This window comes from Cololabis saira, chromosome 17 (assembly GCF_033807715.1).
Source record: "Cololabis saira isolate AMF1-May2022 chromosome 17, fColSai1.1, whole genome shotgun sequence".
In the NCBI taxonomy this organism is placed as follows: domain Eukaryota; kingdom Metazoa; phylum Chordata; class Actinopteri; order Beloniformes; family Belonidae; genus Cololabis; species Cololabis saira.
In genome coordinates this window covers 34,521,445-34,536,041 of record NC_084603.1, presented here as the reverse complement: position 1 = coordinate 34,536,041, position 14,597 = coordinate 34,521,445, and the positions used below count along the sequence as shown (strand labels likewise).

The window sequence follows — 14,597 nt, the reverse complement described above, 5'->3', positions numbered from 1 at the left end:
ATTGCTGCTGGGGCAGACCTGGGGGTTCTGGTCATCCAGAGAAACCTGGTGTCTGAGAAACTCTTCTCTTTTCTCCGTCTCACCTCACAATCACTGTCATGCTGAAAGCCTTGGATAGTTGCTCAGGTCTGTTAGTTCATTTATGAGACTTCTGCCCCGTCTGTAGCGTGCTGGAGTCACATGATCATTTAAGTAAGATCATTTACTGTAAGTAAAACCCACGAGGTGACGTATCAGTGCATTTCCATCTCCAAATGGAGCAGAGCTGTTGGCAGATGCTCGTCTCTGCTTCCCGCCGTACCCCCGGTGTGGTTCACTCATTTAGCTTCACCCCTGCTGTGCTCCAGCTCCAGCGGGGAGAGGAGTGATCCGCCCCGACCAAAAGAAAACAAAGCTTTGCATATTCCTTGTAATCTTCTGCCGAAGCTCCAGCGTGCACGTGGAGGAACTCGGGCCAGTTGTAGATAGACACATCGCCCGTTTGAGACGACGTCAACATGGATGCATGATGTGAGCATGGACATCCATCTAGCCAGGCGTCCTGGCTGTGTTATGGGCGGAAACACAGGAATCGATGTGTATTAAAGTATAAAATGAAGCTGCTGAAACAGCAGGAAACATTGCGGGCTCGTACCGTCTGCAGTGACACAAGTCGGAGTAAATGTGGGAGTCTCTGCACGTTTGTAAAAAGCTGCACCATCTTTTAAGAGATGTTTAAAAAATGTTTCAAATCAGAGGAATTCATCATCTGCCTACATTGTCTTGATGCTTATTTGTTTTTTTGTTCCTCTTTTACGCACTTTTTAACCTGTTTCATCAGTCTCTCTTCCTGTTTGTTTATGTGCTTTGTTTTTCTGTCTGTATTTTTCTGTGTGTGTGTGTGTGTGTGTGTTTTTGTGTGCGTGTGTGTGTGTGCGTGTGTGTGTGCGTAGCTGACTCTGGAGCTGGCCCAGCAGCATGGCGGCGCTCTGTCTCTGTCTCCTCCTCCGTCCATGTTGTCTGACCATCAGCTGAACTTGTGGAAACACGGCGCGCGAAGGAAGGGACATGTGTGTATTATCTGACACTTCCTCAGGCTGCAGGTTGGGTTACATCAGGTCCAGGTCGGCGATCAGAAAAGCCTCGTAAATCCCACTGATTTAGAGGGAATCCGTCACCAAGTGTATGTTCATCTTCATAGTTTTCACAACATCTTCTGGTGAACTCGGACTAAAAGCCTTAAAAAACATATTACTGCAGGAGACTTTTATATCAGTCAGCGACGTAGAAAACTGCAGATAGTTCATCAAAAGATTTTTGAAAGATTTACAAGAAATAATAATTCTCAAAGATCCTTAAACATGGCTCTGGTCTGATCAGGCAAAAATCCATTGCGGTTTTCCGTTAAAGTCCCTGAGCCACGGCGTGGAAAATATCAGTCAGCACTGGAAATACTGTAAACCCATGCAGAACAGGCCACGCCCCCATCCCCCAACCTGCCAAGTAAATGTCCCAAAGTTTCATTTCATTTTCATTAGTTTTTGTCATCCTATCTAACAAAAGAATCATAGAAAATAAAACAACATACATATATACACACACATTATGTGTAATTGCAGGTCCATCACACATACACAAGTATACGGGTGCTGGATGGACATGTCTGTTTTTGTAGGATTATCTCATTGTCAGAAATAAAATTAGGGATTTTTGTAAACCTTTTATCAAAGTTACAAGTTCAGAAGTTTGACTTCAACTAACGATTATTTTAGTTGATTAATCAAGCAATAATGGGAACCATTAATGGGATAATGACTTATGCTGAAGGTTGTCTAAGACGTGTCAACTAACAGGAAAACAGTGAAAATTATTACGTCTGTCAGAAAAATTGATTTAACTTGTGTGATGAACAAACTTTGCTGCTCATAACTATTAAAAAACAAAGTTGGATCGAGTTAAAACCCCCTTATGAACCATCCCTGTTGTCACCCACTGTATTTTGCTCAAAAGCATAACTTGTAGACTGAGATATCTAGAAAATAAAACTAGCAGAAGTGAAAGAGGACATGAAGTTGGCGTAAGAGAAGATGCAGAAGGTTGGATGAAGGAAAGCAGAAAGAGAGAGTGAGAGAGAGAGAGAGGTCTACGGTCACATTTGTAATGTTATCTTTCCGGTGGTGTACCATATCCCAGAATTCAAGCTGACAGACCCCCAGCAGCTTTGAGTAGTGAGAGTTGTGGTGTAACTGAGTGTCGGGAGGAATTTCTGAGATATTTGGGCCTCGTAAACACACGACACACAATCTTTCCACTTTCTCAGCGCTCTAAATGGCTGACGGTAGAGTTCTGTCCCAGTGCACTCGCTAGCACACGTGTGCTCCATTGACTGTATAAAATGACGCCTTTGGTTTCTGATGAACGGGTTTGGAGCCTGTTTTTCTCTGTCCGGGGGGATCAGCCTGGTTGACTGGACGATGAAATTGAAAATTAAAAATGTCAATGACGTTTAGCCGACGCTAATACAAGCAGGTGGTTGCTACGCTAAGCATGTCAATCAGTGATGTTAAAAAATAAATGTAATGCTTTATATAAACTATCCTGGTCTGTAACAAAAAATAAATAAATCACCCCGTCAGAGTTGTTGTGGATGTGAAACTCAAACCATTGAGATAAACGTTTTTCTGAACCAGGCTGTAAAAGTGTTTATTTTAACCTTTTTTTAACCTGGGATATAATGCAGACTGACTGGCTTTTGGAGCCAGCCCCTAGCGGCCGGACGAGGAACCGAAACGAACCTTTAGTTCAGCGTGAGCCTCAATTCGGGAGATGGTTAAGGCTTGTTGCTCATAGGTGAGACACTCCCACCAGCGGGCAGGGAGCACCTTACTTTCTCTTATAGCTCTTATATTGACCGATGTCATTAAAAGGAACAAAAACGCTGTTATTCCTTTCAAGACGGCATGAAGCAGACGCCTGACATCACTAGCTAGATATCCATCCTTAAACTAATTTCAGTATCAATTTCTGTTGATTACGTTGATTATTTGTCGCAGCCCTTTTCTGAAGATTTAAAGTGTGAGATCCCCACCACTTGAGAATAGAAACAATTCAATAAAACCGTGTCTCAGTATAATGTGCCTTTATTACTTTATTATCTTTTCCCTCTGCATGACCCGCTGGACTTTTTCATCAACCGCAACCATCAAACTTCATTCATCTTCAGTCGTTGCTTCACATAGTATTGACTTCTCCAGGTTTATTGTGTTTACGTGATGAAAACTCTGAATTGATATCTTCCCTCATATATTTTGTGTGTGTGTGTGTGTGTGTGTGTGTGTGTGTGCGTGTGCGTATGCGTGTAGACGGTGAGGGACTCGTCCCGGTGTAAGCGCAGGGAGGAGCAGGAGTGTTTCCGGCTGGCCAACTGCAGGAGCTGCTCCCTGAACATCAACTGCCAGTGGGAGCTGCAGCAGCAGGAGTGTCAGGCGCTGCCTGGTGAGCACCTTCATCAAACCTCACACGCCACCATGCCGTCGCAAAAGACTGGATATGATCGAACACCTGACGGTGCAGCCTTCAGTTTGAATAACCACTAACTATTACTTTAGCTAATCCAGGAGAGGTGCACAACACACACTCACATGCTAAGTGGCTGTTTGCTTATTTCTTGTCCACGTTAAAGCCCAAATGACTCATTTACAACCTCCTGACCAATAGGATGGTCTGGAAAGTATTCATCTAGACCAGAGGTCGGCATGTGGCTCTTTAGTGCCGCCCTAGTGGCTCCCTGGAGCTTTATCAAAAATGTTTGACCTTTTTATTTCCTTTTTTTCTTTTATTTTTATTTTTTCCTTTTTTCCCTTCTTTTTTTCTTCTTTTTTCCCTTTTTTTCTCTTTTTTTCTTTTTTCCTCTTTCTTTTCGACATTTCAATTTTTTTTTCGACATTTCGACTTTTTTTCTTGACATTTTTACTTTTTTCTCGACATTTCGACTTTTTTCTCAAGATTGTACTTCAACATTAATCTTGACATTTCGACTTTTTTCTCGAAATGTCGACTTTTTTCTCGACATTTCGACTTTTTTCTCGACATTTCGACTTTTTCTCGAAGTGCATAATGTAAAATAAAATCTTCCCCGCTTGCCTTCATTATAAGGCTTATACAAGACTTTTAATTTTTTGCGGCTCCAGACATATTTGTTTTTTGTCTTTTTGGTCCAATATGGCTCTTTCAACATTTTGGGTTGCCGACCCCTGATCTAGACCCCAGGTGTTGGACTCCAGTCCTCCAAGACACACTGTCCCGCGTGTGCCCCCCCACTCTCCAAACCTTATTCACAGTAATGGTGATCAGCAGCATGTCGTCCAGGTCGGCCCAACTCAGTGGAACGGTCCCTTGTATCAGGGTGTGTTGAAACAAGGGCGATATGAAACCTGGTGGGCCGGGGTCCTGGAGGACCAGGTCCCCCACCCCGGATCTGAAACGTCCAGGGCAGCGGCCCTCGAGGACGAGAGTCCTATTTGACCGCTCTTAAATGTTGGGTACTTTTGGCTTCAGCCGGTGTTTGGTTAGGTTTAGGGGAAAACACCTTTGAAAGCATCAGAGATACTTCATGAGGTTGAGGTTCCAGACTTAAGGATCAGTCAACGCCGTGGCCGAGTCTGGAACCCCATTTTTCCTCCTCGTCTTTCAGTCAGACGTATTTGTGAAGGTGATGGAGTGTAACGGCACATGTGCTTTATTCATCACCTGCATGAAATTGGGCCTTTTTACATCGTTGCTTTGGCTCCTATTTGATAACAACTGGGGAGTATAAAACAGAATAAAACAGAATATATGATGGTGTGTATGAAGAGTTGGCGTGTTCTCCGAGCTGTGACAAACATCCTGCATCCGTTGGCGTAAGTGGGAATCGGCGCGCTCTTTAGGACGAGGTCTTTTTGGGCGTCGCTGGCAACACGAATGAGTTTCTTTGTCTGTGAAAGTCCATTAGTGGGGCGAGGCAGCGAAGCGCTGGCGACTTCTGTAATTTGCAGGAACGTTGTGGAGCAGCTGAGGGCAGCGTCGCCATCGTGACAGCTGTGGCCTTTTTGTGAAGGTTGTTATTCAACACTGTGTTATTTTTATTCCCTCAAAACAACTATAACTAGATCTGTTTATTTCTGTTTCTTCTCTTGAGCCCTTTATCCGTTTCTTTAATTCTGTTTTATTCAAAAACTGCCCATTTCCATTAGCTTGCAGAAGAAGAAATAAAGACAGGTACTTTCTTTTGTGTTGCATGAAAGGCAGTGGTGGAAAGCATTATGGGCCCGTGGATGTAATCATTCCTGGAGACCAAAATAAACAGCTGTGCTCAGTGGAGGCAGATTGACTTTTTCTTTCCTTTCATCTGGGCTAATTGAACAGCCTCTGTGCTATTACGGCCTCCCACGAGACACAAGCCCGTGATCAGAACAACGTCTGCATGTACGCGCTTTAGGAGGGAAGTTATCTGCCACTTTTCCTCGGCTTTCTTCCTCCATCCCGCCGGGAATACATTTGTAGCTCCTGGGAATCTCATTTGTCAGCGGTTGAATGTTCGGAGCATGAATGATCCAGCACAACCGTTTGAGTCAACATGTGCATCAATCACTGAAATCAGCTCCTTAGTGTTTATTAAACCACATAAGCTATTTTTTTCTCCTTTACAAATAAAGCTAAACATATAAATATGTTCATCCATCTGCTAATTCACCACATCAGGGTTCTTTTATGGTAAAATATATAAGTTTGAGTTTACTCTTCGCTTACTTTTAGGGAGCGTTGTCGAGCTCCCTGCTCTCTGGCAACAACCAGTCAAATGCGCGGTTTGCACTGGATTACAATGATCTGGAGGCGATAATAGTTAAGATGGATAATAGTTACAGTTGACGTCTGGGATTTCTAATCCAGTGCAAATTCACGTCTTAGTAATTCTGTGATTTTTTTAATTATTTTTATTTCCCGCCAACTCTTTTCTTCCTCTACCTCTGGTGAAATTATGGCAGATTTGGTACATAATGTAAAATTATATTACAGCTTTAGCCTATTTTACACCCTAAACCCTTTAAAAGACAATAAAACGAGAAGCTCAGATCAGCAGGTGAGCGACGGCGAGGTGTGAGAAGTGCGGTCGCATCTCACATTAAGACACCTTTCTCTTATCAACGTCAAAGCCTCTGTGACAGCACAACGAAATTTCCAGTTACATTTACCTACCGTTTACTGTCACCATGGTAACTTACATATATCGGCCAACGCATTTTCCCACTTTTTCACTCATCAGAATGGCACGTGCACTTAAATCTGACTGTGGACCAGCCTTTGGAGTCGGTTAGTAAGTCTGTATCAACGGTTGTTTCTCCTGCTCTTGGCGAGAGGATGTGGTCCGCTTAGAATACTTTTGTAATTTCCATCCATCTTTATCAGTTGGCAGCGTTAAGTGTCCCGTCATCTGTTTACCAACTGGAATAAACTTGCTCTGTTCTGGCGTTTAGCCAAACTTTGATGTTGATTTAATATATGCATAAGTTAGCTAGCAAAGAAGTTGTTAACCAAGGAGATATTACACTCATGTTTGTCTTTTATAATTTAATATAATTTAATAAAACTGGCTGCAGTTGTGCCTCGAGACGGTGGCCTTTGACCTGTTCAGTCAGAAACTGAATTCATGCGACAACTGTCTGAAACATACTTACGGAAGAGTATTAGGGCCATGCAGGAGAAAAAGAAAGTTGAGAGAAAAAAGTTGAAATGTCGAGATTAATGTTGAAATACAATTTCAAGAATAAAGTCTAAATTTTGTGAATAAAGTCGAAATTTCGAAAATAAAGTTGAAATGCAATTTGGTGAATAAAGTGGAAATGTCTCCTCTTCCATCAAATCCAGTTAGAGAGCGACTGACAGCTGTGCAGCAGCAGCCGTAACTAACTAACTAACTTACATCCTTGGAGTGGAACGTTAAGGTACGTTTCTGAAGTTATGCAACTGCATAAGTGTGATATCGTAATCTTAAATCCAATTCTTGTATTCTGAACCTTGTAAAGACAGTTTCATGCGCTGTTTGTTATAGTCCCAGAAGGTTGACTTTATTCTCGAAATTTCGCCTTTTCTTCTCGACATTTCGACTTTTTTCTCGAAGTGCATAATGAAAAAAAAAATCTTTCTCTAAAATATTTTTATTTTTCTCCTGCCTGGCCCTAATACTCTTCCGTACATATTTGCATGCAATATTTAGTTTTTTTTTTTCTGTGTTGGCTGGTGAAACTCAAAGGATCATTAATCCTCGATGGTTCTTTCCTGTCATGTGTTTTTGTGCGCAGGTCAGCTGTGTGGGGACGGCTGGCACCTCGTTGGGGAGGCCTGTCTGAGGATCAACTCCAGCAGAGAGAGCTACGATAACGCCCAACACTACTGCAAAAACCTGGGAGGAAATATCGCCTCTTTGGTCTCCGAAAATCAAGTCACTTTTGTTCTGGAGGAGCTTCAAAAATATCACCTGCAAGAGAAGGTGGGTGGGCGATCCGCGGTGACCTGAACCAACTGCAGCACAACTCCTGCTCCGTAGCAGCGTTTGGTTTCACTTCCTCTGCGTTCCACGTTGCTGTTGACCCAATGTGAAAGGGGGGGTCTTGTTTAGGGATGGGCGGTATGGACTAAAAAATGTACCACGATAATTTCTGGCATTTATCCCGATAACGATAAAAATGACGATAAAAAAAATACCAATTCAACTCCACCTTTTTAACTATAAATCTATCACCACATTCAGTCTTTAGAGCCAAAACACTGCTCTAAAAGAATACTAAATACTACTAAACTACACCAATTAAATTTAATTAATAAAAACCAAGGAGGGGCTCTTCAAAAAGGGGGACCGGAGAGTGTGTTCCAACTACCGGGGAATCACACTCCTCAGCCTCCCGGGGAAAGTCTATTCCAGGGTGCTGGAGAGGAGAATTCGGCCGATAGTCGAACCTCGGATTCAAGAGGAACAATGCGGTTTTCGCCCTGGCCGTGGAACGCTGGACCAGCTCTACACCCTCCGCAGGGTGCTCGAGGGCGCATGGGAGTTTGCCCAACCAGTCCACATGTGTTTTGTGGACTTGGAGAAGGCTTTTGACCGTGTCCCACGTGGCATCCTGTGGGGGGTGCTCCGAGAGTATGGGGTCGGAGGCCCTCTGCTGAGGGCTGTACGGTCCCTGTATGACCGGAGCAGGAGCTTGGTTCGCATTGCCGGCAGTAAGTCAGACCTGTTCCCGGTGCGTGTTGGACTCCGGCAGGGCTGCCCTTTGTCACCGGTCCTGTTCATTATTTTTATGGACAGAATTTCTAGGCGCAGCCAGGGGCCGGAGGGGGTACGGTTCGGGAGCCACTTGATTTCATCTCTGCTTTTTGCAGATGATGTGGTCTTGTTGGCTCCCTCGAGCCAGGACCTTCAGCATGCACTGGGGCGGTTTGCAGCCGAGTGTGAAGCAGCTGGGATGAGAATCAGCACCTCTAAGTCTGAGGCCATGGTTCTCCACCGGAAAAAGGTGGCTTGCACCCTCCAGGTCGGGGGAGAGTTCCTGCCTCAGGTGGAGGAGTTTAAGTATCTTGGGGTCTTGTTCACGAGTGAGGGGAGAACGGAGCGCGAGATCGACAGACGGATCGGTGCGGCGGCCGCAGTAATGCGGTCATTGTATCGGTCCGTCGTGGTGAAGAGGGAGCTGAGCCGAAAGGCAAAGCTCTCGGTTTACCGGTCGATCTACGTTCCCACCCTCACCTATGGTCATGAACTCTGGGTCATGACCGAAAGAACGGGATCCCGGATACAAGCGGCCGAAATGAGTTTCCTCCGCAGGGTGGCGGGGCGCTCCCTTAGAGATAGGGTGAGGAGTTCGGTCACCCGGGAGGAGCTCGGAGTCGAGCCGCTGCTCCTCCACATCGAGAGGAGCCAGCTGAGGTGGCTCGGGCACCTGTATAGGATGCCCCCTGGACGCCTCCCTCGTGAGGTGTTCCGGGCATGTCCCACCGGGAGGAGGCCCCGAGGAAGACCCAGGACACGCTGGAGTGACTACGTCGCTCGGCTGGCCTGGGAACGCCTTGGAGTCCCCCCGGAAGAGCTGGAGGAAGTGTCTGGGGAGAGGGAAGTCTGGGGATCCCTGCTCCGACTGCTGCCCCCGCGACCCGGACTCGGATAATGCGGTGGACAATGGATGGATGGATGGATGGATGGATAATAAAAACCAATTAAATTAGTACACCTCTACTGCAAAACTGTAATGTTTGAAATGTAAGAACAGATTCAACATTTATTCAAACTTTATGGCTTAAACAGTGGGATAACAGTGCAAACAGCAAAAGTACCATTGTCCTTCAAGTTTTCTTAGCTTATAAAATCACAAAGTAGAAAAAAATACAACCTGATAAATAAAGAAACAGGACAAATAAATAAAAGTTAACTGAAAATAAAATCCTATCAGTGATGACCTCTTCTAATATAAATAAAATGTGCAAATTAACCTGTGGTTGGAACATGCCACATACTATTGCAATTTTTTTTCCTAATAGAAGGAAATGGTTGTTACATTTTGATATAACGTTTGACTGTTTTTGCAGACTCTGCATATAATAGATGATGTTTGCTCCTCGTCTCTCTTTTTAAATCCAAACCAGTTTCAGATAACGGAGCTGGAGCCTCGTTTAACGACGAGCTCTTCGCTCTCAGATCCGCCTTCCGCCATGTTTGTTACACAAAAACGTCAGCGGGAATTTATTGTTTTTACCGCAAGATGACAAATTCTTACCGTGGGGAATTTTTTTTATGGTATATTGTGAACGGTAAAATATCGCCCATTCCTAGTCTTTCCTAAACAGCAAGAACAGATAACTGGCAGTAGTAAAGGTCCGCTTTGCCCCGTCTTCCTTCCCACAGCATGGATGTTTAGTAAATCCCTTTAATTAAACCCTCAAGTAACTCTTTAATTTCACACTATATCGTTATTTCTGTTCAGACTTCAAAATCCACAAAAATCAGGGAATAAACAGAAGCAGATTGTTTTTTTGCTGCTGTTATCCTCTTAAGTTAATGATTAATAATTGATTTTTTACCGCAGTCTAAGCAGTGACGGCATCACCGACTGAGGTCAAAAGGATTTTTAAAAAATGTATAAAAAAATCTTACCAAAGATTTAAATGAACTGTAATCTCCTGTGAAAGTACTTTTGAATGGTCTTCCTCGGGGTAGAATGATGGACTACAGATTGTTGGAAATGGCTTGACGGTGTAACTCCTCCCACATCGATGTGCAGCAACAGGTGCTATCTTGAGATCACTCCTGATGTCTTTCCTCTTTGGCATTGCGTTAACAGACATCTCTAAAAGCTCCCGACCAGAAAGTTGGTGCTTTTTTACAGGAATGCGTACATTTGTTGCTCATCAGCCAAGTACACCCAAGTACAGAGTGTGTACTTACACATAATCTTTCTGCTTTCCGTCTTAGTTTCTGCTAAAAGTTTAAATCTACATAGTTGTTCACTTGAGGGTCGTTTTCCTCGGCGGTGCGGCCTGGCAAGGACCAGATGATTTATGTCTGCCTGTTCCATTGCAACTGACATAAAACTTACAGGTTTAGTTTCTTTTTCAGGTGCCTGTACCAAAGTCTGCAGTTTTAAGTTATTATGATCCAGTAGACGGTGTATTACATAAACATCAGAAATAAATCTCATCACATGCCAAGGAATGGTTCCTGAGATTTAGAAAAGTTTTTTTTTTTTAACGCTAGTCATACTAAAAGTTAATTACATCACGGGCTTAATGTGAAAAATCATGTTCAGACTTCATGAGAAACGTCTCACCGGGATGTTTCCTACTTACTTCCCCTGAGGAGCCAGCTGGCAGCTTTCAGTTCCCTGTCTCTTCATCTCCTCGTCTCCTCGTCTCCTCTCCCCTCAGGCCACCGTGAAGCTCCGATATAGATGCTGTTTTATCTGCACATTCAAACATCTGGCATCCAGGAAGTGGATCATTTAGCCCAGTCCTGCACGGTTGCGCGCTCCTGAACCTTTTGTTGAAACATCATTAAAAATGTTTCATCACACGCAGAAACCACGATTAATGTGGAGCAGCGGCAACAAATATTTGTAATTTCTTCAGCCGTTACTGGATGTAATATCATGTAAAACCCTCTGAAGTTTTGATGCTGGGATCCTAAATCTTTTTGCTGTATGTGATCCCTCTTAAAATGTTGAGTAGATCCTCGTTTATGTAGTTTAAAGCAGCACAACGGAACTTTCAGCTTTGTTGAGTTTGGCGCCTCCTTTGGACAAAAATCGGTAGTGCTTTACCAGAAAGAACACTCCATTTCCCATGAGCACCAGCGCGTACTGCCGGAAAACCCCCGTCCCCGCCGCTGCATTTGTTTTGATGAGAGAAGACGGGACGGACTTTCAAAACGACTTTTCTGTTTTCAGCGGTCGTTTGCAGGATGGATAATGAAGAGGTAATGTATCTATTTTTGGCTAAACAATATAATATGACGATGTTGAAAAACACTAAGTTCAAATTGTTTTTATTAAGTTGTTTCAGCGAGATAATGCGCCCTACAAACTCATATGCTCTGCACCTTTTTCCTGTCACGTTTCTTAGAGGGACTTCGTCATAAATTAGTAGTCCAACATACTGACAAAATGAAAAAATACTTTATAAACTGTGAATAACTGAATGCCCATTCCTTATATTTTGCAGATCAGCCCTGCACAATTTTACAGCTCTCAGGAAAAATACTAGAAAATTTCTATACATTTTCTTCGCATTGCATTATTTCCTCTAGTGCTGTAATTCTATTCAATTGTATTATTATTTTATAAAGCTTCCTCATTGCGAATTACACATTTTTATGATCACTATTATTTCTCTGTCTGTTGTTGATATTGTCAGTAATTTTAGAATGACCAAAACCCAAGACGAATCCCCAGTATGTGAAAACATTCTAATTTTGATTCTTATTGATCATAGAATTCTACATTTACATTTGTATCATAACAATTCTGTCTCTTGTTTTATCAGGAATCTGCTGTTCGTGAGAACACCTCTACCTCTGCATCATCAGAGTTTGAACCCCCACAAAGACAGAACCGACACGCAGCATATATATCATATATATATGCATATATATACATATCACCAGTTTGTGCTCTGGCAGCATGGTGTTTGGAAAATAAGAGACACCTTTCCAGACCCAATGGGACAGTACACTGGTTTCAGGGCTCCCCGTCTTCTGTAGAATGGAACCTTTATGAGGATTACTGCAAATATTTCTATATTGTTTTTTTTTTGTTCCATTTTTTCCTGTACAGTTGTTTTTGTGTGTTTAAAATAAAGACATTTGTGCAAAACAAGACAGACTTTTATTTACACACCTTTCAGAAAATAGAACATTCTTGAACTTTGTCATTTGCATAGTGACAGCAGTTATCCCATACATACTTATTATAAACAATAAGTAATCTGTATCACAGTAGCAGTAATGAACAACTGTATGACAGGATAAATTACTGTGAATAAAGTAAACAAGTGTAAATAGAGTAGTATAAAAATAAACTAAAAATAATGAACTGATAATAAAAACTGAACTATGAAACAGTGTAAGAAGTTACTGTAAATAAATACAATGACTATAGTAGCAGTAGCATCTTGTGTCCATCCATGTTTCGTGCTGGGAGAGTCCGCGTGCGATTCACTGCTGGAGTAGGAGAACCTTCCCTGCATGAGGATGTGATTCTGGAGGTTTTCCAGATCTGATGTAGTCCTGCAGAGTGTGAGAATAAAGATACAAAAACATTATGTCTTTCTGATAATTACTGACCCATAAATCATTCAACATATTTTGTTGATCACAAGTTTGATTTTTTTTCTTTGTTGAAGTCACTGTAATTATGCAGAAAGTAAAAGCAAGTAATGTATAGCTATAGAAAAATTAGAGAAATGTATATATTTATACACTCACAAGATAAAACGACACATTATAAACACCATAAGGTTTCTTTTACTACTCTTGTTATTATTTTAATATAATTCCAACAAAGTAGATTTATTTTATATGGTGTTTATATTGTATTTTTTTCATCTGGAAGTGTATACTTTGCCTATATATTTCATTTTTCTGGCTATATTTTACTATATCTACAAATGTGTTGCTTTTACCATCAGTGTAGAAGTATCTGTATATAGACCTGAAGAGTCAAAAGGTTTACATAGATATTGAGATTTGATACAACACTTACACCAGCTGTAGTAGTTTCATGATAATTGTTTTTGTAAAACACACTGACATAGGTGTTGACAAAAGTGCATACCTGGAGGTGATGAACGTCTTTACATCCTTCAACCATCTCGTCCAAGACGACGGCGCTGCAAGGGCTTGTAGCGAGAGAACGCCGGGCCAATGTTTATTCTCCACCGGGCATTTAGCTTGTTACTCTCCCGCTTTCTTTTTTTCGCCTCCTCCGCTCCGTTAAAACTTTTATTTTCTTCGTTTTTTTCGCTGCTTCGGCCATGATACCAGCTCCTCGTTTAGCTCAACACCAGCTTCTGCCGAGCTCAGCCTCTGCACTCCAAGCCCCGCCCATTTTTGTCTCGACTACGAATCGGGAAGGAGAGGGAAGTGACGTATGTGCCGTAAAGCAGTCAAAGCCGTAAAATTTGTAGTTTTTTAGTGTGGCAAGGTTCCTACCATGCTCCTCAAAGTTACATAGTGCCAGTGAAAGCGATACAGACCCCCTCAGATCATGACAGAGGTGTCATTAAACCTGTTGGAAGTTGATGTACCATCACAATGACTCTGGAAATATGATATTAAGGTGGAAAAGTTACGTAGTGTCGCTTTAAGTGATTGATTGAAAAAAAGATTGAATTATTCTGCAAATGTTGTATTTGACCGGAGCAGACCGGAAACATGATAAACACGATCAACCTGAGAACCGAGTCCCTAAACATCTACAGGAACGTGACCTGGCGTTAATAGTTGAGGGGAGATACAGTGGCCCCCTCGCACTTTCAGCAAACTGAGGGGTGACTTTTGTCATTTCCAGTGGTCCTAGTGCTCTTTGTCAGTAACTAGAGAGATGGAGGTAGAGGGAGATTGAAAAAGGAGCAGAAGGCCGTTCCAGGACTGGAACCTGGTCCAGCTGCATGGGGATCTAGCCAGGGCTATGAGCTATCCGGGGCTACAGTGGGGGGTTTTTTGACCCGAGAATAGGTCAAAAGGTTAAACCCACAAGCATCGCCATATCTTTGTTCAGTGATTTCCACCAGGAAACAGCGACTGGACTCAAGCGTGTGGTTCCCCCTGCAGGACTTGTCTCCCTGGGTGGGCCTGAGGAAGATCAACGTGTCCTACTGGGGCTGGGAGGACATGTCTCCCTTCACCAACAGCAGCCTGCGCTGGCTGCCCGGGGAGCCCAGCGACTCGGGCTTCTGCGCCTACCTGGAGAGGACACCGGCGTCGGGCCTGAAGGCCAACCCCTGCACGGCCGCCGCCGACGGCCTGATCTGTGAGAAGCCCACCGGTGAGAGCAAGGGAGCAACTGCTGGTAATTCATGGGACTCGTGGGGGTCGG

The 14,597-nt window shown here is 43.1% G+C and overlaps 1 protein-coding gene across 5 annotated transcripts in view; it reads left to right on the top strand.

The window, feature by feature from the left end:
- Positions 1-14,597, top strand: part of atrnl1a (attractin-like 1a) — a 340,130-nt gene that overhangs the window by 88,355 nt on the left and 237,178 nt on the right. For 2 of the 5 annotated variants that reach the window (XM_061745231.1, XM_061745227.1), the window contains exons 14-17: positions 933-1,049; positions 3,342-3,474; positions 7,320-7,507; positions 14,333-14,570. In XM_061745231.1, the coding sequence (XP_061601215.1) occupies positions 933-1,049; positions 3,342-3,474; positions 7,320-7,507; positions 14,333-14,570 (676 nt within the window). The remainder of the gene's footprint in view (positions 1-932; positions 1,050-3,341; positions 3,475-7,319; positions 7,508-14,332; positions 14,571-14,597) is intronic. The other 3 variants (XM_061745228.1, XM_061745230.1, XM_061745229.1) reach the window with 3 other exon arrangements.